The 23,189-nt window shown below is 37.0% G+C and overlaps 1 protein-coding gene across 1 annotated transcript in view; it reads right to left on the reverse strand.

Moving 5' to 3' along the window:
* Positions 1-436: 436 nt before the first annotated feature.
* LOC148954447 (uncharacterized) overlaps positions 437-23,189 on the reverse strand; it is a 29,748-nt gene continuing 6,995 nt past the window's right edge. Inside the window, exons 2-5 of the mRNA XM_089087092.1 lie at positions 21,706-21,826; positions 9,851-9,971; positions 6,602-6,725; positions 437-553 (exon numbers count right to left, since the gene is read on the reverse strand). Of these exons, the coding sequence (XP_088943218.1) occupies positions 485-553; positions 6,602-6,725; positions 9,851-9,971; positions 21,706-21,826 (435 nt within the window). The 3' untranslated portion in view covers positions 437-484. The remainder of the gene's footprint in view (positions 554-6,601; positions 6,726-9,850; positions 9,972-21,705; positions 21,827-23,189) is intronic.

The raw sequence follows: 23,189 nt of genomic DNA on the forward strand, positions 1-23,189 counted from the left end.
TTAGATGCGAAACCCTAGACAATCACGGAGCATGTAATCGATGACGAGAACGGAACAAGTACAAAATAACCCCCCAAGATGTCGACATTTTTCCTAATTAGTTTTACTTTTTCAATATCAAGAACTTTGTCGTTATAGTTGCTGATGTTTAATTTTTCATGAGGATAAAAGAATTATTTTTCTAGGGAAACGGATTTAACTTCTTACAAATTTTGCTTATATTGTAATACAGTACAAGCAATAGCGAACAAAATTTTCCATCAAAATTAAGATATTTTCACGACTTTCCTACAATTTCGTATACTTTTCATATGATTCGCACATTTTCTACCTTTCATCTGCATTTCTTCAGTTCTGACCAACTAAACTTATGCCTGAAAAAAAAATATGAGCAAGGGCCAAATCTTCGTTTGGTGAATTGCAAAATACAAAGCAGTAGAAGGAACAGAAATTTATTAAAATAAATGCTAAACCACAATTCTGATTACTTCGGAATTTCACTGTCTGAACTGCAAACATATTCATTAATATTCTCTATCATGGCTTTTAGGACCTGAAAAAAGGAACATAACCAAACAGGATTTACACAGTTGATTCATGTTAATTCAACCACTTACTACTAACTAGATCTAAAGCTTTTGAGCAAACCTACAAAATTTACAAAACAAAAATTGCTATTAAGGGCTTGATGCCAGAGCCAGCAAAAACTAGGAACAGTAATTTCTCAGGCCCCCCCTCCCCCCATCCCATCATGGGCTTTCCTTTAAGGTGTTACTTTAAGAAACACCGCCGCATCACTTTAATCATCGTCAATTTTTTTTTTATTTTGATCACATCAGCGTCTTTCCAAAGGCTAGGCATTGGAGTCTCTCCGCAAAATAGGTACCCAAAACTCTGTCCCTATACACTCATATTATCAGACCTGCTGACCCGACATAACTCTCTATCGAAAACTCATATCTTTGATAAGTTTTCGTTTCCTTTCTAATAAAAACGAGTTGAAGTATTTTGCAAGAATGCCTCTTATAATCACAAAAACAAAACCTGACAAACAACAAGACAATACACAGGGGCGCGTTCTAATAAAATTAGCTGAACATAAACGCGACACACAGGAACAACCATATGTGATTGTCTCTCTCTCTGTGAATGTGTGGTTACTTTTTGGCAAGCCCTTAACTCCAAAAAAGTCAATGTTTGGGGGATTTTTTTTATGGTATTATACTTCGTGTTTTCATTTACTTTTGTGTATGTGTGTGTTGTTGCCTTAGGCAGTCTCTTCACACAATACAATTTTTTATGTGTTTATGTCTGTATCTGAGAGTGTAGGTTTATAAGTGTGTATATGTCTGTTTGCCAATAGAAAAACATATGGACGGGCAGGCAGAGAGTCAAGCACGGACACACAAAAAAGAAAAAAAAAAGAAAAATAGAATGCAAAAAGCTCTTGATTTTAAGTTAAGATCAGCCCAAATGAGAATATTAAAAGAAAAATTTGGACAGCGGAATTTTCATTTAAATACTCTTTCAGTGAATGTACTTTCATCAGCCTCAATGCTAATTACAGCATTTGGTAGCAAGTCATTTGGATGATACTATTGCTAAGAGCTACAACAAAGGTGACAGAAGCAGCGTGATTTTGGCTAGTAACCAAAACTCTCCATAAACTTATTTTTTACCAAAATTTCATACACATCTTGCAATTTCTTCAGATTAATCTTCATTTGTCATTTCACTCACAGAGTGGTTTCAATTGGATATGAGGGGGGGAGGGGGAGGACAGGGCCTGTGCTTCCCTGAAATTTTGCCTTTCCCTCCCCAGACTTTGAAAAATACCCTTTTCTGGGGTATTTAGTTGAAAAATGTTGTTTTTTATGTTTTCATAGAAAATTTTTAAAAAGCAATAATTCGCCCCCTACAGATTTAAGACAAATATTTTGTGAGTTGAGTTTTTGCGAATTGACAACCCTTTCGCAGAAAACTGCTACTCAACTTCTTCTTACAGGAAAATCCCTTTTTTTTAATATGGTGGTTATGAAGTTAGAGATATGTTACTGAAGATAATGAATATGATTTTTGAAAAATGAGAAGTACCTAAATATTTTAGGAAAGATCTCATTAAAACCCTCTACAAGAAGGGTGATATGAGTGAGTGTGGTAATTATAGAGACATTAGCTTGGTTTCTGTAGGAATCAAATTACTGAGTATGATGATACTTTTTAGACTTAGAGATACTGTAGATAATATCTTAAGAGTAGAACAATGTAGTTTTGGGAAGGGGAGAGATGAGTCGACCAAATTCTTACTCTTAAGGTAATAATTGAGAAGTGCCTGAATCATCAAACCCATTTTGGCTCTCAGTTTTATACTCTTTGGCTCTCAGTTTACGAGGAGGCATTTCATTCAGCTGAAGAAGAGCTTTAGCGAAGTTACTATCCTTGTATTATATACCAGACAAATACATTTAAGTGATTATTGCTATGTATGAGAATAACCCTGCTACGGTTAAGGTAGGAAATGAGGTTAGTAGCTGGTTTCGTATTGAATAAGGAGTTAAGCAGGGTTGTGTTCTATCCCGAATTATTTGAATCATTTTGATGGACTTTGTCTTCAAAATAGAGCACAGGAAATGCAATGGGAAAACATGGAATCAAACGGGGAAGGAAAACTTTCCAAGACTTAGATTATGCTGGTGATTTAAGCATCCCAGATGAAAGTGTGAGCAAAATGAATGAACTTTTAGTGGTTTTGCAAGTTCAATGTGCTAGAACTGGTTTGAAAATTAATGTTAAGAAGAATAAGTCGGTAAGACTAGGAATAAGTGAAGTGTTCAAAGCCGACTTAAGCACTTCGCTGTAGACTTGAGAAGATATGTGATCCCCGTCCTGCACTGGTATCCGGGATCATTGCTTTTCCAGAGGCCAAAATAATTTCAATGATTTATAAAATATGAAAATTGGAACATGGGATGTTATGGCGTTAAAAAATTACTATCGTATCGACATTTTGACTGACGAATTCAGACGATTCGAACTGGACATATTAGGTGTTTCAGAAACTCACATCCCCGGGGGGTAGGAAGCATGAAATTAGATGATATAGAATTTGTTTACTCAGGCAAGAAGGATGGGGTACATAGACAGGGAGTAGGGCTCATCATGAATAAGGAAGCTTCTAAATCTTGTTTAGGCTGGGATGGTCTTGATAATAGAATACTAATTGCTCATTTTATGACTAAAAAGTTCAGAATATCAGTTATAGTAGTATATGCCCCTGTAGAACCGACTGACGGAGGTACTAGTGACTCAGATAAATTTTACTTACAGTTACAGGAGCAAACAGGCAGGGTCCCAGGTAAAAAATATTATGTTTTCACTAGGAGATTTTAATGCCCAGGTCAGCAGAAATATGGATAGATGGTATCCTAGCCTAGGTAAATTTGGTGCAGGAAAAGAAAATAGTAATGGATACAGACTTTCGCAATTTTGTAGGTATAACAATCTAGTTATAACCAATATGGTGCTTGGTCATAAAATGGCTCATAAGTTAAAATGGTATTCACGTGATGGTAAGATAGCAAACCTTATTAATTATGTTACAGTAAACCGAAGACTGGCAGGATCAATACAAGATACTAGGGTATACAAGAGTGCTGTTATTGATGTTAAAAGTAAAGATCACCATCTAGTGGTGTCTATGGTTAATTTACAGCTGACATTTTGGAAGGGTAACTACCTCCCGGGAAGTTATGATGTAGGTAGACTCCAGGATGAGAATTTGATAGAAACTTTCCAGGAACAGTTGAATATTAAACTTGAAAATATAAAATTTGACAACGTGGAAGATGATTGGAATAATTTTTGAAAAATAATTTGTGAAGTTGCTGAAGTTGTCTTTGGGAAGAAAGCTAGAACTGTAGCTAAGAATATTAGTGTAAAAGCTTTATGTTTAATAGAAAAGAGAAGGGACTTGTACAAGAATTATCTGAGTGATAGATCATATGAAAATAAAAGGAATGTAAAGAAAGTGGAGAAAGCATTAAAATATGAACTAAGGAGGTGTGAAGTGTAAATAAAATTGCCGAGGATCCGAAAGATGCAGCTAGACAGCATAATAGTAAAATATTGTACTGGTATGTTAATGAATTGAGAAGGAGTAGTCAATCCGGACTTGTCCCAGTTAAAGATAAGAAGGGGGCTACAATTAATGATAATGAGAGAGTTAAAGAGAGATGGACAGAACATTTTGAGAATTTGCTAAACCGAGATAGAGTTGCAGGAAAAGATATAGAGGAAAATGAAAAAGTTCGTGATACCTTGGATGTGAAGGAAGATTTGTTTTGTGAGCAAGAATTAGCGACAGTATTAAAAGGATAAAAAAATAATAAGGCTTCTGGTGCTGATAGTGCGGCAAATGAGTTTTTTAAATATGGTGACTATGAGGTTAGAAATACGTTACTGAAGATTATGAATATGATTTTTGAAAAAGGAGAAGTACCTAACGATTTTAGGAAAACCTTAATTAAACCACTGTATAGGAACGGTGATAAGAGTGAGTGTGGTAAATTATCGGGTTATCAGTCTAGTCTCAGTAGGTACCAAATCACTTAGTGATACAATAATCTTAACACTAAGAGATGCTGAAGACAGCATCTCTAAGTTTTAAGAGAAGAACGGTTTTAGAAAAGGTAGAGGATGTGTCGACCAAATTTTCACTCTTAGGATAATAATTGAGAAGTGCCTGAGCTGTCAAACACCGTTGGTCCTCAGTTTTATAGATTATGAGCAACCGTTCAATTCTGTTGATAGAAGAGCTTTAGCAATGGTTTTGCCCTTGTATGGTATACCAGCCAAATACAGTAAAGTGATTAGTGCTATGTACGAGAATAACACTGCTGCGGTTAAGGTAGGAAATGAGGTTAGCAGCTGGTTTTGTATTAAATCAGGAGTTAAGCAGGGTCGTGTTCTATCCCTTTTTATATGGATTATTTTGATGAACTTTGTCTTAAGGAGCACAGTAAAGGCAATGGGAGACCATGGAATCAAATGGGGAGGAAAAAGTCTCCTGGACTTAGATTATGCGGATGATTTAAGCATCCTAGATGAAAGTGTTAGCAAAATAAATGATATTTTAGAGGTTTTGCGAGTTCAGGGTGCTAGAATAGGTTTGAAAATGAATGTTAAGAAGACTTGTAACTAAGGCTAGGAATAAGTGAAGATGAAAAGGTGATGTTGGGTAACAAAAAGATTAATCAGGTGGGCAGCTTCACTTACCTTGGTAGTATTATTAGTAAAGATGGTGGGAGCAGTAAAGATATTAAAAGTAGAATATCCAAGGCTCGGGGTGTTTTTTCACAGTTAAAAAAAGGTTTGGATGAATAGCAAGATAAGTTTGCAAACCAGGATTGGAATATTAAAAGCTACAGTGATGACAGTGTTCAAATATGGCTCTGAAGCATGGGCGCTCCGTAAAGCAGATGAAGATTTTCTAGATGTTTTCCAGAGAAATTTCTTACGGATTGTTCTGGGTACCCAGCTGACTGACCGTATTTCAAACAGTAGGCTGTATGAAAAATATGGTGCAATACCGTTTTCTAGGGCGGAAAGACAGGTTAAGGTGGCCAGGGCACGTCGTGCGGATGAAGGATGACAGATTGCCGAAGCAATCTTTTCGGTCAACCGTCTAGGGCTAAACGGAAAGCAGGTCGTCCTCGTCTGGGGTGGGCGGACGTCATAAAGAAAGATTTAAAGGAAATACGAACTTCCTGGGAGGGAGTAAAAAGGCAGGCTTTGAATAGATTGGGATGAAAGAGGAGCGTGCGTAGCTGTGTTGGCCTCGGGTGGCATTGTACTGAAGTGATCGTTACTAGTAGTAGATGTAATAGAAACGCAGAAAAACAACGCATCAAAAATTAGCACACAGAACATAAACCTACAGTTCCAGTTGAGAGAAATAAACAAACTCCGAAAGTAGCAACTTTGCTATTCTTTATACCTAGATTTTTTAGCTACCTCGACATTTTTCTCATTCTAATGACTTGATTTTCACCAAGAAATTATAGAATATTAGTCTAGTTAAACATTCAGCGTTACAAGATATTACTAATAAGCTAAAACTTGAAAAAGATTCAGAATTAATTTTTTACTGACTCACAATCCTGATGTGGTCATAGAAGGAAGAATGGGGGAACTTTCATAGGAGGAACGGGGATACATGGTAATCTTCTCTACGTGGATATTGTTCTTAAGAACCCCCTCCATAAAGCGTGGTTGAAATACACAAACGTTATATTTTCGTCACCATTCCCCAGGATGAACCCTCTTAAAATCCCTAAGAATCAGGCCCGTGTCCAAAAATACTTATTTTAAAACATTTGCCCTAAACACAGGAGAAGAGGAATATGAAAAAGAAAGAGCTAAAATAGAAAGGGAAAAAGTCCTTTTGATCTTATTTACATTTAATCAAGCAATTCAAATAGTAAATAGCAAGCAACTCAAAATATTGCCTCACTATTCCACACGCACATCGAAAAAAGGTTTAGAGTAGCTTAAACTCATCAGTTGTGATGAATTTTACATAATAAGAATAAAGCAACAATACCTCTTTGTAGTTTTTCGATTTCGTATGAGTCTTTCCTTTGTACGTTGGTCTTCTCCTTTTCCTTAGACTGTTCTCGATCAGTAATTCGGTTTTACTTTTAGGCTTTTCGATTGGTTTAGAGAAGCTGCAAAAACAAAGAGATGGACATTACAAAGTGATGATGTTATTCGTAAAAAGAAACAGAATCACTTGGGACCGACACAAGAGTAGTCTACATCCTACTCTTTCTTTCATAGCTTTTTTTTCTAAGATGGACATTAGGCAAAGTTTATGGTTACCAAACTACCCAATCTTTCATTTTTAGCCCTCAGGCTTGAAGTACATATTGGTTATTAAAAAAAAATAAAAATAAAAGAGAGCTTCTTACTTCTTAAGCATGAGATGAAACGAGTTTGGTAAACCTTAAGAACGGAATACCTGAATCCTAACCCGCTTCTTCACAAAAAATTGTTAAATTTAATGACCATCAACTGAACGCGGTGCTTCCAATACAGAAATGTGAAGAAAATTTAGAAGTCTAAAACTTCAGAAGAAGGACTTTACAAGAAGGACTCTGCTTTCTAGAAAATTTGGAGAGTTATGTGAATATAACTTTCAAGAACGTTTCAAAAGCCTAAACTCTGGCTCAAGAAAGTTTTCTATGTTATCCATCTCTATCCCTCCCCCTTTCAAAGGACATCAACCTTTGATTGACTTGGACAAGCTTTGTACTATAAAACTGAAACTTTCAGAATTAGATCTGCTGCATACACAAGAAAGACAGAAAGTGCATTCAGCATCATGACTTATTCTATATTCTGATATACAAGAATTTAAAGAATTTGGGAACATGTGTTTGAAATTTAAAAGAACGTAAATACACACAGCTCAAAATTTCCTAAAAACAATCGGAATTGTATTTGCATAATCTAGGGTAGAGGAAAAGGTCTTTCAGACGAAAACTAAGGAAAAATATTTGTTTTCCATGGATAAGACAGCCATAGTCTTTTATGCTGTTATTTAATCCTTAGAAATAGAAAATAGATCAGGATAGGAGCTGGAAAACCCCATTCTGGGCACAATTTATACCAGATTTCACTCCTGCAAGTTTCAACCTTCAAACACAACTATCTTCCAAGGTAGAAAAGGAACCTCGTCTGGAATTTTACCAACATGACAGTTTTTCGTGCTCTCTTTTACAATGTATAGTAACAACAAAGAATCACTATTACAAAAGCTTTTACCACAAAATTCTAATCTTATATTCATACGTAGCAGTTAATAGGAAAAGCAATAGGACAAATAAGTGTATCCACTTAGCTGAAATTACCCAGAAATAAGCTTGACACCTCTGAAAGGATATTGTACCCTTACAAAAATCGAAGATGTTACACTGTCATATGAATTTTTGCTGCATCAACATGAGACAGTGGTCAATGTCCTACGAATTTCTTATTTCCTTGTCCCACTGACTTTTGTGAACTACCTGATGAGGTTAAATATAATCGTTGAGGTTAAAGGCACACGGTTGGGGCTTTTTAAAGAGGGAGGGGGTAGAGGGAACTGACCTCTGAGCATAAGACCTCAGATGTTAAAATTAAAAATTAAGTGCTTCAAGATGAACACTTTGAGTCCATTGGCTAATTCGAATGTTTGCTCACTCATTGTGTTGGTTTATATTCAGTATTCATCCTGTTTCTTATTTCATTGCGGTTTCCCTCAGCGTTTGCAAAGTTGTTCATAAATACATTTTCATTATTATAAGTTAGATAAAACCAAGCAGAGTTAAAACTAAGAAAAATTGCCCAACCTTATTTCCATCATAAAAGCCTCAAAATTCTCCTTAAACGAGATTATACTAATCCCAAGGTTGAATTTCTGCTAAAATCACCAGCTGTCATTCAAACAGCAGGTACGTTTTCCCTACACGTCTGTGAAAAAAATATTGATAACGAAATTACCCAATCTAAACAGGACGATGACAAAAAAAGGTGCAAACGTAATCTAGGAGTAGCAAATGATAACTGGCCTTAAATCTATAGAGAGAATACATAGGCCTAGCTATAAGGAAAATGCCAGAAATATGCAGGGGAAATGCGAAAGATTTTTAGTACCATCAATATTCAGCAGTTTCTCTTGAGAGCATCTTGGGAGAATAAAAACAGGGTTTTTGTCTTCCAATGGTTTGTTTAAGCTGCGATATAGTAGTCAAGGCATTTTTAAATATGTTAAACTATTTATCAAGGGGGCTTTACCTAAAAGAAGAATCACAGATGCGTGTTTACTTATTCATTTTATTTGTTTCTCCCAGGGGAGATAGTATCGAACCAGTGATCTTAGAAGGTCGGTAGAGGGCTCATTTGGTCGGAAACTAAAAGTTCTAGTGCCCTTTTTAAGTGACCACAAATATTGGATGGCAGCTAAAACTAAAATATTTTAGTTTTACTACAAAACGAAAATATTTGCCATACTTCAACAATATTTCTCATTTACTGCCAACCAATTCTTATTACTTATTTGGACAACCAGAATGGGGAGTTTATACCGTATTATTAAGACCAAATCTAAATGCATAGGAGGGGGATAAGGGTGGTACAAAACCCTTTGCCAAAAATACTTTCTGCAATTTGTATCCCCTTTCTCCAAAGAAATCGATTATGACAATATCGTTCTTCTCTCTTTCCACCCCAGGGCCTGACCTCGGTGCGTAAGAAATCTCGTGATTAAGAAATTTCAGTGACATTCCAATTCAATATAACCTCCTGATGTATGAATACTTCAGTCAAAGCGCATATAATTGGATCAGATATTATTTTTTTGTATAATCATGTATAGAAGTACTTGTATTTATACATTTTTTTCTTTTTTTTAAGAATATTAAAAATCTATTTAAAATCAAAGCAAGTGAATATTATCTTCTGTTTTACTGTCATCTAGTTACTAAACGAATGAGAGTTTCAAATAGGGATAAGTCGATAAGTCGAAATAGGGACAGTGAAAAAAACAAAAACGAAAGTTTTGAATATTTCGAGACACTATCGGTCTTCATCATCAGCAGACATACTTAACTATACAGATATTAAACACCTAGTTACTGTTTTTTTTTTTTTTTTTTTTTCAATTTCCTCCCTTTCTGCTTCTGTTTAGTTTAAAAAGAGAAAGGATGTTAAACGTTAGAGGGTCAATTACAATGTATCAGTAAAATAAAAGCAGTTCCCTGCCTTCCCAGTTTACAGCCTTCCCTGGAGCATTTAAATAACTAGTACTTACTCAAGAGTTAAAAGCTTATCAGACGATTGAACCAATGATGATCCAGACCTATTAGCGCCAATAGCTGCATCATAACGACGAAGTCTTTCTTCTGGTGTACTGGCGAAACCCGAAGAATTGCCTAGAATATAAAAAATTGACAAAAAATAGCATAAAATAGAAAACTGCAGTTTAAACCAAAAGTTACAGGGTAACAATCTTTATCTAATTGATTTGAAGATTTTCCCCTCTTTTAGAGATTCAAGTATCTCGATCCCTCCCATTTTCTAAATTATTTCATGTCATACTTGAGAATTAGTAATTTACGGAATAAAAATTACTAATATCTAAAATGGGCAAACCTCAAATGTCACATTAAGCAAGTTAGAATGGCTGAAATTATTTGCTCGGGCGTTGGAGTGATTAGTGAGAAGTCCAATAACAGTAACGTTAACATTCAAAATTGAAAGAGTAGTTCGAAGCCAAAGTTGCAAGACGAACATTTAAGTTTAATACCTATATAAATATGCCTCAAGAATGATAGTCATGCCTGAAAAAAACACCCCTCGAAATATTTATTAGGACGGGACTCTTAATTACTGAAAATTAATTATAAGGTTGTCATTTTTACGGTTTTCAAGGCAAATTCTTTGATGCCCCAAGCCATTCCAGAGATTTGGCAGACAAGGGAATTTCATCATCTGGATATACATGGTGTCTTTTGACTTGGCTTTACTCTTTCTGCCAAAACATTGTTCAACTTCCACTTACCTCCCCTCCTATCATAGGCGTAGAGATTCGATTTCTCCGGAGGGGGGGGGGGGAGGGCAACCCTTGCACCAAAAACAAAGCAACATAAAAGCTGTGTTTGCCTTAGGGGAGATGTGGGTTAGATAGGACGCTATTTTGACATGGTTTATCTCGTAAGCACAGTTTATATAATTATCCAGTATGATCTTTCCCTATCTCACCCATTATAAAAACCCGGACCGAGGTGCGAGTGCTCCAGAGAACGGTTTTGCGGATATAAACATAAGCGGCATTAGATCTTTTCACGGGTAGACAAAGAATAATCTCCTACGGAATAAGTACTGACAAAACCACTTGGCCGGCTCAACCAATAAGTGGACAATAAGTGCAGAAATAAGTGGGAGGAGCTTTTTGTTCGCACCGAGAATGAAGAGCCAGAAATCATCTGCGGTAATCTTACTGGATAATTATATAAACTGTGCTCGTAAGTCTCTTAAATTCACAACAGAGTTTCGGGTTAAAAGCGAGGAAGTTTTTTTTTTGGAGATGAGGTAAAAAAAAATGTTGTTTGTGTCTGAACAAAAAACCGAAGTACAACATCGAGACTCCTCGGGCAAGAATAAAAGCAAAAGTTTAAAATTTTAAAACTGTATTAAAGGCTTCTTTGGCCTTCTTCTGATAATAGCTAGATGCTTTTAGGATAAGATTAAAATTACTATATGAATAGAATCTCGTCGTTGATTTTTTAAATATTTCTGTTTAGACTGAACCCTGTCCCAAGGTGCCAAAATTTCCCCTCGAATTTAAGCTGTGAATAATTGGTACTCACCAATGCTACGGGTCGGTCGAATACTAATAAAAGAGTTATGAATAATGAAAGAGTTCCTTCATCCGAACTTGAGCTCGCTTGATGAACTCGTCTGTGAGTTCGTGGAAATCTACGCTTTCTTCCCTGTGCACTGACAAAACAGCTAAATGATTCAGTCTTTCCTGGGTCATGGTTGACCGAAGATATGTTTTTAGCCTTCGGAGGCCTGAAAACGATCTTTCCGAAGTACAGTTTGAAACTGGCATACACAACAATATCCTAATTAACTTCAGCATCTGGTGAGCAACTTTGGCAAGGGAATCATTTTCTTTAAGAAAACTGAAAACAGCATCAAATTTCTGGATCTGCTTTTTGTTCGCTTTAGCTTGATCAACGAGTATGTCTCGGTGCAGCTGCAACTGGGCGTAGTTCTCAAAATCATCTTTCTAGAAGTTTTGCACGCACGAAACGGCAGATACACCGCGACGAACTCTTCTACTTTAGAGGGATGTTGGGTTGTTTGGCTTGGTTCAAATATTGTAGTCAAGCTCATCAGAACGCAATCGATAGCTTCATAGAAAACTTGGCGATAAGTATCTTCAGGCTTAGACGGATGGTAATGAGCACCGCTTCCATAAAAACGACAGGGAACTTTGCGTTTTCTCGGGAGCATTGGTTCATTGAGACCCAGAATGTTTGCACATGAGACAGCTGCCTCCCATAGCAGTTTAAAGCGATGTTCATTCCTCATACCTGCCAAGACCTTACAGAGGCAATCGATTATTTCCTCAGCTTCTGTGAAGTGGAGCTGCTTTCTTTGAAGTGTATTATTGAAGTCTTCTACTGCAGTAAAAATAATGCGAAGAATTTTTAGCTTGAAGAATCTATCAAGGTTGGTAAAGGTCTCAAGAAATCCATCAGCTTCGGCAGTCTTTATATGGTTTTCTGGATGATTGCTGAAGTCCTCAAGCCAATGGATTATTTTGGAGTAGTTACTAGTGATTGTCGCGATAGAGGGCTTTCTTAAGATCCACCTAGTTGGACAGAATGGTCAGAGTACCACCCCTTTATCCAGCTTTACGCTGTTGAAACTTCACAACCGTTTCGGGGAACCTCTAACAAAAGCGATAAATCTCTGGACCATGTTACTAACATTCCCCATATTGATGTTAGTTTCCACCGCATCCTGAGCAACCAGGTTCAGACTGTGAGCACGGCAATGCACATAAAAGGCTCTTCCCTCCTGAGCCTTCACCAGAGACTGTAGACCCCTTTCGCTCCCAGACATGTTAGCAGCGCCTTCGTAGCATTTTCCACGACAATTTTGTAACGAAAGACCGAAACGACAAAGGGACACCCATCAAGCACTTAAATAGTGTTTCACTCTTTGTGTTTTCAGTTACAAAAAATCCCAAAAAACGTTTCGCTTATGTCGAGGTTGTCATCAACAGTTCTAAGACAAACGGAAATCTGTTCTTTACAGGAAACATCAGCGGTTTCGTCAAGCATCACTCCAAAATACTTGTACATTTCACTTGATCTATGAGGAGTCTAAGCGTAGCATGGCAAATATCCTCTAATATTTCCTTTTGAATGTCAGGTGACAACCAACAACTTGTGCTTATCTGGTCTGACAAGCCACTTTTCTAAAAGCGGAGCATCATTTGCCTTTAGTTCAAGAAGGCGTCGGAAGTTCGAAGACTCTTCTTGCTTATCTCTTATAGGTATTCCTTATGAGGCAAGGCACTTCAAAGACGAAAATATGAGCTTCAGAGCTTTGCGAAACCCTTGTGCTTCTTGCTTGTGTTGCGCGCTTAGCTGTTGACTCACGTCATTACCGGGGTGCAAAGAGTCTGTGGTTGCGATAGCTACTTTGTGAAATGCCGAAGCTTCGTGCGACTTCAAGCGATCGAGCGCCTTTTTCCAGCTGCTGAACCCTTTCGTTACGAATGTGTCAAAGGAGTCTTTATCGCGAGAAGTCTTTGGAAGGGACATTTTCATATTCACTGATTCTGTGCAGACTGTACACACAACACCGTTCTTAGTCGTGTCAAGTCGTAACCATTGGTACTTTTCAGTCCAGCTAGCTTAAAATGCTCTGCCTTTGGTAGTACTATTACTATTGACATCGCTGACACTAACTGTATGAGCTACACTAGACACATTGCTACAACTAGGGCTACCTTGGTCATTTGCTTTCTCATTTACATCACTAGCTCGAACATTACCACTAAAACTACAAGTGCTCGGTTGTTCGTTTATCTGTCCTGTTCCGGTACCAACATGTGAGTTCCCATCTGTAAACTTGGTTCTGTCTTTAGAGTTCTTAGCAGAAAAATAGTGTTCTAATCTTTTATTGTTAAATTTTACGCCTCTGTTTCTTTCACTCATAGTCCGTTCAAGTTCAAAATAATCACTGAGCACTGACGGTTTTGCCCAGCGGATCCTACTCTTCATTTTCACTTTCCAGGAAAAGGGGGCTCATGCCAAATCAAGATTAAATTTGAAGCCTAATTATGGCTGTAACTGTCAAAATCTACAGGTTCTTTTTCTGCTCGCCAGGAAGGAAAAGAAACTGATTTGCATGATCAGTCAAAAGAATCAGTCTTAAGACTGAGAAGATAACTGTGAAGTCTGTTTGTGCTAATAATCTGAACGTTACAGGGGAGAATTCGATTTTTTTTTGGGGGGGGGGGGATGGGGACTGAGTCCCTCCCCCCCCCCTACTCTACGCCTATGCCTCCTATGTGAGCTCCTGTGTGATCATAAAACCAAAAACGAACATAGCCACCTTTTCTACTATAGCTTGTTTACGAACAATGGCTTTGGGGGTGATGTAACCGTGGAAACATAATCATCTGACCTTTCAATATTTTTTTTTATTGCAATCAATTTCGGGTGGAGGATTGCAAGCCCGACTGACCCTAGGCCTAGGTCATGATTAGATCTAGGTACCTTTTTCCGACACTGCTGCTGACGAGGCCACCCTCATAGCAGCAGATCGGTCCACCTGGAGGAACAAAGCTCCTACACTCTCCATGCCACATATCATATGGCAGAAGCCTTAAGTAAGTTAAGTACTTTCATCTTTTTTTTTTTTTTTACCAAAATGACTATCTCAAAATTTGAATCAGTTTCAAGGGGGGTTACGGGTGGGGGATATGTGGCAGAAAAGGTCAAACAACGGGAGGACGATTGCACTCAAAATCCTTTCACTCCTAAACAAAGGGCACAAGAAATTTCATTTCAAAATCAAATAGGCCCCTTCCTATGTTTCTACGAAAACCCATATGATGTGAAGCAGCCAGTGAAATTTTCTTTTGTCCCTTTGTTAGGCCCTGGTTCGGGACAAACCAATTATTTTCTATTTTTCTTTCTGCATTGGAGTCCCCTTAGGCCAAGAACTTACCCATATTTTTTTTTAGCCCGTCGGAAAAAAACATTTTTGGGGCCTTTTATTAGCCGCAATCTTTCTGAGCATTTAGCGCCTCTTGGTCCATAGGCTTATAGCTGTAGGTTTAAAACTGATGAGGTAAAATTTTTATCCTATTTTTATTATCAATAACCTCTCCCACAATTTTTTTTTCAGCTAGAGAGCGATCTTTGAAAACTACTGGCCAATCATATACCCAATATTAAACTGAACCCCCAGCTTTTTCCATCACAAAACTTGTGTAAACATTTAAACATTTAAACGTGTGTAAACAATTGGCAATTTTTTTTTGTTTATGGTCCTTGTCCCGTGGGGTATGGAGGTCTTGCCATAGCCGTAGACTCGTTGAACGGACCTTTGAACTACTTAGAACGAATAAGCAAGAGAAAGAATAAACTAATAGCAGTAGCAGTATTATTACTAGTAGAAGTATTAGCATGCACATAGTTCATTTTCAATAGCTAAATTTTCAACCTAATACTCTTAACCGTTCTTGTTACACTGTTGATACAGCAATTTGACAGCCAGCATACATACAGCGTTTTTCAATTTAATTTAACATACCCCCAAACGTTCTGAAAATGTCTCCTTAATACCCTTAACTTTAATAGTAGTAGTATTAGTAGTAGTAGTAGCATACATACAGTACTTTTTGGTTAGTTCAACATCCTCCACAACGTGCACTGGGAGTTTCAATTTAGTACTCTATTAACTAAAAAAAAAAACAAGTTTTTTTTTAACTGAAAGTAAGGAATTACATTAAAAATTAAAACGAACAGAAATTATTCCGTATATGAAAGGGGCTGTCCCCTCCTCAACGCCTCACTCTTTACGCTAAAGTTTTCATTGTTTTAAAAAATTAAGTTGTGAGACACAGTCAAACTTTAGCGTAAGGAGCGAGGCGTTGAGGAGGGGACAGCACCTTTCATATGCAGAATAATTTCTGTTCGTTTTAATTTTTAATGTCGCTCCTTACTTTCAATTAAGAAAACTAGTTGTTTTATTTAATTTCTGAACGTTTTTGAATTAATGCAGCGTTGATTTTGGCTCACCGTACATGAATAGTTAAAACGAAATTCGCACATTAATTTTCCTTTTTTTGGCTAATTGGCTTTCTCGAAATTTTCTTCTGACGTAACTTACGAATTAACTTACGTAACGAATTTCTATATTCATATGTTTTCATTACGTATATTAGGGAGTTTGACCCCTAGTTAATATCTCGCTCTTTACGCTAGAGATCGATTTTTGTTCGAATCACAAACCCCTGAATCACAAATGCCAGTTAATTAGATTAGATAGCTTTTTCGAAAGTACTAAAAGACTTTAGCGTAAAGAGCGAGGTATTGACTAGGGGGGAAACCTGTCATATACATAATATTTTATGTTCTTTTTAAGTTTTAATATAGCTCCATATTTTTACTTAAAATAAACTTGTTTTTTTATACAATAACAAACCGTTTTTTAATTAATGCAACGAGATTTGGCGCCCCCTTAATGAGAATATTCATTCCTCAAATTGCAGGTCCTCAGTGGACAGATCCTCCCCCGTAACCCCTACTCCGACCCCCACTAGAAAAAAAATCCTCCTAAAGCACCTGTATACTTCCCAATAACCAAACCTATGTGTAAAAAATGGGCAAAGTTCATAACTTGCAGCCCTTCCTCCGTGAGCTGTGGGTGATTAAGTCGTTTTTAGTGAATTATTTACTAGACTATTGACATCGATGGACAACAGCCCTCTATCAAAATTTTTATGGGGCAACCCTGGAAAAAAAATGAGCTTAGGAGAGGGCCAAGTTGCCCTCCAATATTTTTGGTCACTTAAAAAGGGCACTAGAACTTTTAATTTCGGTTCGAATGAGCACTTTCACGATATTCTAGCACTACTGGATCGATACGATCACCCCTAGGAAAATCAAAAAAAAAAAAAAAAACACTCATCCGTGATCTTTCTTCTGGCAAAAAATACAAAATTCTACATTTTTGCAGATAAGAGCTTGAAACCTCTATAATAGGGTTCTCTGATACGCTGAATCTGATGGTGTGATTTTCATTAGAGTTCTATGACTTTTAGGAGTTGTTTCCCCCTTTTTTGAAAATAAGGCAAATTTTCTCAGGCGTGTAAATTTGATGGGTGAGAATAAATTTGATGAAACTTATATATTTGAAATCAGCATTGGAATCCGATTCTCCTGACTAATCTTCTGGTATCGAAATTCCGTTTTTTAGAGTTTCGGTTACTATTGAGCCGGGTCGCTCCTTACTTACAGTTCGTTACCACGAACTGTTTGATACTACTCCTGAGAAATCACTCATATGTCCTCTTGGATACCTGAATCCACACAGTATGTTCTGATTTACTTCAACACCCCCCTAAATGTTCCATAAAAGTTTCACCTTCATATCCTTAATCTCTGAAAAATTAGTAGTCGTAGCAATAGTGGTAACATGCACATAGTGCCTTTTGGTTAGTTCAACATCCCCTTAAACTCGTCCTTTGTCAATTGATCATCCCCCTCATCATTTCCTTAAAGTAAGAACTTAATACCCTCGGTCATTCCTGGATTTCCCCCTTTTGGCAAACTGTATGCACATAACATGTTTTAGTTTAGCTCCACACTCCCTCCAACATTCTCTCATAGCTTCGCTTGAAAACACTTGGTGTTTTTGAACACAAAATGTCAAACATGCCTTTTCCCTATACAGAATACTATATATAGATAATGGGCAAATTGTATAACTTACGGCCCTTTCTCTGAGGGGTTGAAATCCCCAGATACATAGTAGTTACCAAACCCTTCAACTATGTTGAACAAAATGGCTATTTCTTAAATATTACTGATACGCCCTTTTGACAACTAGCTTGTATATCATATGTTTTGAATGTGTTTGGCATTCCTTTTCAAAGCTGTGGAGTGTCATGTCATTCCCACAGACATAATTATTTGACCTTTAGACTATTTTGAACAAGATAGCTATTTCAAAACTTTGATCGAATATTTTTGGAGAGAGAGAGCAGCTAAAGATGGCATGAGAGGGGGCTGGCAGTCCTCCGACCATTTTAAAGCATCCCCCTCAACATGTCCTGAAAGTTTCAAATTAATGCCCTCGGCCGTTCCTAAGATATCGTAGACCCGTTTTTTGATAAAATAGATATATTTAGTGCCTTTTGATTTAGTTTAAGATACCTAATTACATTCTCCAAAGTTTCATTTCAATATCCTCGGTCTTTCCGAATACACCCAGAATCAAAACTTTTCCCTTTCCCAAATGATAAATCCTGCACGTAAACAATTCAGGAATTGCAAAATTTATAATCCTTACCCCGGGGCTGTATGGCAGTACCTTTATACCTTTTGGCTAGTTGAACAAAATGAGCTACAAAATTTCAACCTTTTTTGAAGAGTAGGGAACATAAAAAGAGCAAAAGGGGACTGGGTCTGGTTGCCCTCCAATCTCTTCAATATCCCTTCAATATACCTTGAAAGATTCAACCTAATACCCTCAGCTGTTCCTTAGATATTGCCGATATTCCCTTTTCACAACCAGCATGGACAAAGTGTGTTTCGATTGTATTTGGCATCCTTCTTAATATTTCCTTAAAGTTTCACCGTAATACTCTAAGCTTTTTTGGAGATCCAGGATCAAATAAGCCCTCTTTTCTTGATAAAAGACCTTATATGTTAAGAATTGGCAACTTGCATAACTTACAGTCCTTGTACTAGGATGTGGAGGGCAGGGGATTTGTCAACCCCAAAAGCATGGTTATTTGACCTTTGGACTATTTGAAAAAAATAGCTATCTCAAAAGTTTGATCGGATACATTCGGGGGAAAAGGTCGTGGAAAAGGAGGGGAGGGGGTCAGTTATCCTCTGATCACTTTTGATTCATGAAAAGGAACTAGAATTTTCGATTTAAAATCGAATGAGCCTTTTCCAGAGTTTATACGACCACGCTTTCCATAACACTTTATATGTAACAATGGGCAACTTGCATAGCTTACAGCCTTTGCCCCATGGGTTGTGGGGATTTTCATCAACATTAGGGGCATAGTTTTTCAGCCTTTGGGCTATTTCAAAGCGAATGGCTATGTCAAAATTTCGACCGTATGCATTTGGGGAAAAAAGGGTGTGGGGGCTAGTTGTAGGCCTACTCCGATCACATTTTACTCCTTAAAATGGGCACTAAAACTTTAAATTTCCAATCGAATAATCCCCTCTAGAGTTTATACAACTACCTCTTCCGTAAAAACCTTATGTTAATAATGGGCAACTTGCATAACTTACAACCATTGAACCATGGAATGGGGGAGGATTTGTCAGCCTCGAAGGCATAGTTATTCGACCTTTGGACCATTTTGAACATAACAGCTATCTCAAAACTTTGATCAGATGCATTTCAGGAGGGGGGAAGGGCATGAGGTGAGGTTTTGTTGCCCTCTGTTCACTTTTGATTCTTAAAAAGAGAACTAAAAATTTCGATTTATAATCCTTACATGTTAAACCATGGGCCACTTGTATAATTTATAGCCCTTACCCCAAGGGATGTGGGGGGTTTCCTTAACTTTGGAAGCATAGTTTGATGGGCTCGTGGGGCTAATGGCAGATGTGCTGGTTATCCTCCCATCACTTTTGACTCTCAAAAAGGAAACTAGAACTTTCGATTTCCAATCAAATGAGCCCTTTTCGAACTTATACAACCACCCCTTATGTAAAAACCCTATTTGTTGACAATAGGCAACTTGCACAACGTACCGCCCTTGTCCTGGGCTGTGGGGGGGGGGGGTTGTCAATCATGGAGGCATAGTTATTTGATCTCTGGACTATCTTGAATAAAATGGCTATCTCAAATTTTGATTGGATGCATTTTGGGAAGAGGGCGTGGAAGGAGGGGGGGGAGGGCTAGTTGCCCCCCCCTCAGTGACTTTTGAATCTTAAGAAGGGCGCTTGAACTTCGGCTTCTAATCGAACAAGCCCTCTCCGAAGTTTATACGACCACTCCTTCCACACGTGCCCCTGGAAAAAAACCCATCGAAACCACATGGCTCTTCACTATGGGCAACACTATGGCTTTGCATTGCCTCTGACCAATATTATATGTAAACAATGGGCGAATTACATTACTTACTTGGCTGTGGGTGTTGACACCCCCCCCCAGATACATAGTAGCCTAACTGGATCTTTCAACTATATTGAGCAAAATGGCTATCTCAAAATTTTGATTGGATGTGTTTGGGGAATTGATGGGCGTGGGAGGGGTTCAGGTTGCCCACTAATCATATTTGACTCTTAGCTCCTTCCAAATTTTATACAACAACTCCTTCCATACGACGTTCCTTGGTGAAAAAAAAGATAAATAATAAAATGTGTCCACATCACTCTTTACTTAGACGGTGCTATTGCGCTGCTTATGATAGTATCTTTTATTAACTGTAAAATTCACTAGATATTGTAACTTCCTTTCAAATAAGCTCTTAAGCTCTCTATTATGTATGCCCCACTAGCGGCGAATAAAATAAAAAAAAACAAGAAAAAATAGGACATCTGTGCTACTCTTGCAAAAATGTAACATTCCTTGTTGTTCAACGTGGGGTGGGGGGCTGCAAGTTCGTTACATAGCGTCTTCGTCAATAGCAATTCCGACGCTATATTTTTCATTTCGATCTGACATCTTTTGCCTCGAAACCTCAATGAATTTTACTATTAAGACTGGTCGAAATAATAGATATTATTTCAACCCTCTAAAGACCAGAACATAGTTTGTATAACAAAATCCCTAGATATGCACAGTAGCTTAATTGCTTGAATTAAAACTAATTATGGAACTTAACATGAAAAATCTTTCTTGAACAAACTAAGAAATTGTTTTATAAACAATTTAAAAACAATTGTTTCTTGTTTCAAGATATCGCAAGATGTTTCTTGAATAAAATACAATGGTTTCTACAGTAAAGATTTATGTTGCTCATTTTTTTATGACACGTATATACTTATGTTTAACAAGTTTTAAGAGGAGTAAGGCTGACCCCACCCCCATGCAAGACCAAACATAATTTGCACAACAAAAATCACTAGAAATGCACACTGACTTAATTGCTTGAAATTAAAACTAATTATGGAACTTAATATAAAAAATATTTCTTGAATAAAATACAAATTGTTTTTACAGTAAAGATTTGTGTTGCTCAAGGAAAAAGCAGTTACAAGTAGTTCAGCTTAGTTCTATATTATGGATTGAGTCATATTTAACTGGTTAAACTTGAACACCTTACTTCTGTAATATTTCAGTAAACAATTGATGTACCAATTTTCAACAATTCTCCAGTGAAAAAAGGGAACGTTTTACATGAGCGTATTCTAGAAGAAAAAATCAAAGAAGCACTATTTTAGACTACATTTTTCCCACGAGAATGGTCCTTTCGATCCAGCTTTGACTGAGGTGAATTTCCAAACATTACCAAAATTTTCAGAGGATTTCTTAGTAAATAGAATCTTTCTTGGGAATTATCTACTTAAAGTATGTACTATTTTAAAATACCCGTAGTAAATTTATGAAATTTTTTATATTACTCAATCATTGGTCGCTAAGTTTGCAAAAATATTTTTTTTCTTTCTTTTTATTGTCTTGTATTGTCTATAATCTTAAAGTGAAGATAGATAGCAAAAAAATAAACCCAGGTGAATTTGGATCCCTATTGCTGTCTAAAGAAATTATTAGAGTATCTAAGTAGCTGCTAAAATAACTTCGTCGGTACTTAATTTCAGCAAAATACACTCACTAAAAATTTCTACTGAGGTATTTCAAAATCTAGATAAATCAACAGAATCTTTTTTCATACTAAACCCTTCAAATATAAATAATTAGGTATCAAAAGTGACTTACTTTTAAATAAGGCAGCTGAACTGGAATCACATATATTCTCATTTTTCCATTGAGGTGGGACACTGAGTCTAAGACAGTCACAATCTAGGATTAATGGACTACTTCTACATTTCTTGCAGTTCTAAAAATTGGCAAAAATCAACATTGAAAATTGGCAAAAATCAAACCATTGATATAACCACACTATAAATACCAAACTACAGTCCTACATAGAGGGGGAAGGGATAAGGACAACGTCTTCCTGAAATTGGTCCAAATGACCCCCCATAAAAAACTGCTGACATAAAAATGCCTTTTTTTCCAATTTTGTACTTCCAGCAACAAAAAAACCTCCCATCCCTCTTTTAGGGGCTGTGTGCACCTACACCACGTCTGTAGTGCTTTGTCGACTTGAGTTGTGGCGTCAAAAGTTCGTTTTACTTTAGTAGATAAAAAAACGTTTAAAATTGTTTTCAAAGGAATGAACATAATGAAATTAAAGCCTTCTCGATAGTTTAAGTGAAACAGAATTTAAACTATAAAAAGGTGATGAAAACTACCTTAAAGGTTAGTTTCCAATTGAGTCTGAAGTTGTAGAAATAAGTCCAGGATGGAATGCCATCTTTCATCATATTTGTTTTGTTACCAAATTCAAAAATAAGATGTGAATGCCCATTTGACTGAATTTTTGCGAAATGCTGAAGGATGAGGTTGTTTCATCTATTGGCTGTAGTTCGAGTTCTTGATAATTGTTCTACCTTTTCAGAGGATGTAAAGTGGTACAACTGTAAGGTAATCTTCATTGCCATGTTTTGAACTCCCTCAAGGATCCTCTAATTTGTGTCTAACTGTGGGTATTATCTATCTATCAAATTATATTTTGAAATTTGCTTTTCATTCATTTAAGTTGAAAAATGGGAAAAGTTCCGCGATTTCAGGACAGTTACCCCTTTTTTTAAACTAATTTAGATCATTTTCATAGGCAGCACAATAGCGCTGCCTGAGTAAAGAGCAATGTGGGCACAATTAACTATTTATTTATTTGATTTTTTTCAGCAATGCACTTCCTTTAGAAGAGTTTGTTGTAGAAACTTTGGAAGGAGCTCATTCGATGGAAAATCGAAAGTTCTAGTACCATTTATGAGTCAAAAGTGATTGGAGGGAAACCCCCTCCCACGCCCATCAATTCACCACACACGTCGAATCACAATTTTGAGATATCCATTTTGTTCAGAATGGTTGAAAAGTCCAGTAGCTATGTGTCTGGGGAAGGCAACCCCTCCCCCCCCCACACACACATCCCTCGGGGAAAAGTCTCTAAGTTATGCAGTTGACCTGATTGTTTATGCATAGTATTTGTGATTAGGAAAACGTGGACATGTTTTCCCTTTTTAGACATTACCTTTTGGACACTTTTGAGTAGGCCTACTACCAAAGCTTAGGATATTGTGACCATTTGGGGAAGTGGCAATTTGAGGAAATGTTAAGGGGAAAGTTGAACAAAA

The sequence above is a fragment of the Artemia sp. Qi Xiang Cuo genome, chromosome 3 (assembly GCF_049724085.1).
Source record: "Artemia sp. Qi Xiang Cuo chromosome 3, ASM4972408v1, whole genome shotgun sequence".
Taxonomy (NCBI): Eukaryota; Metazoa; Arthropoda; class Branchiopoda; order Anostraca; family Artemiidae; genus Artemia; species Artemia sp. Qi Xiang Cuo.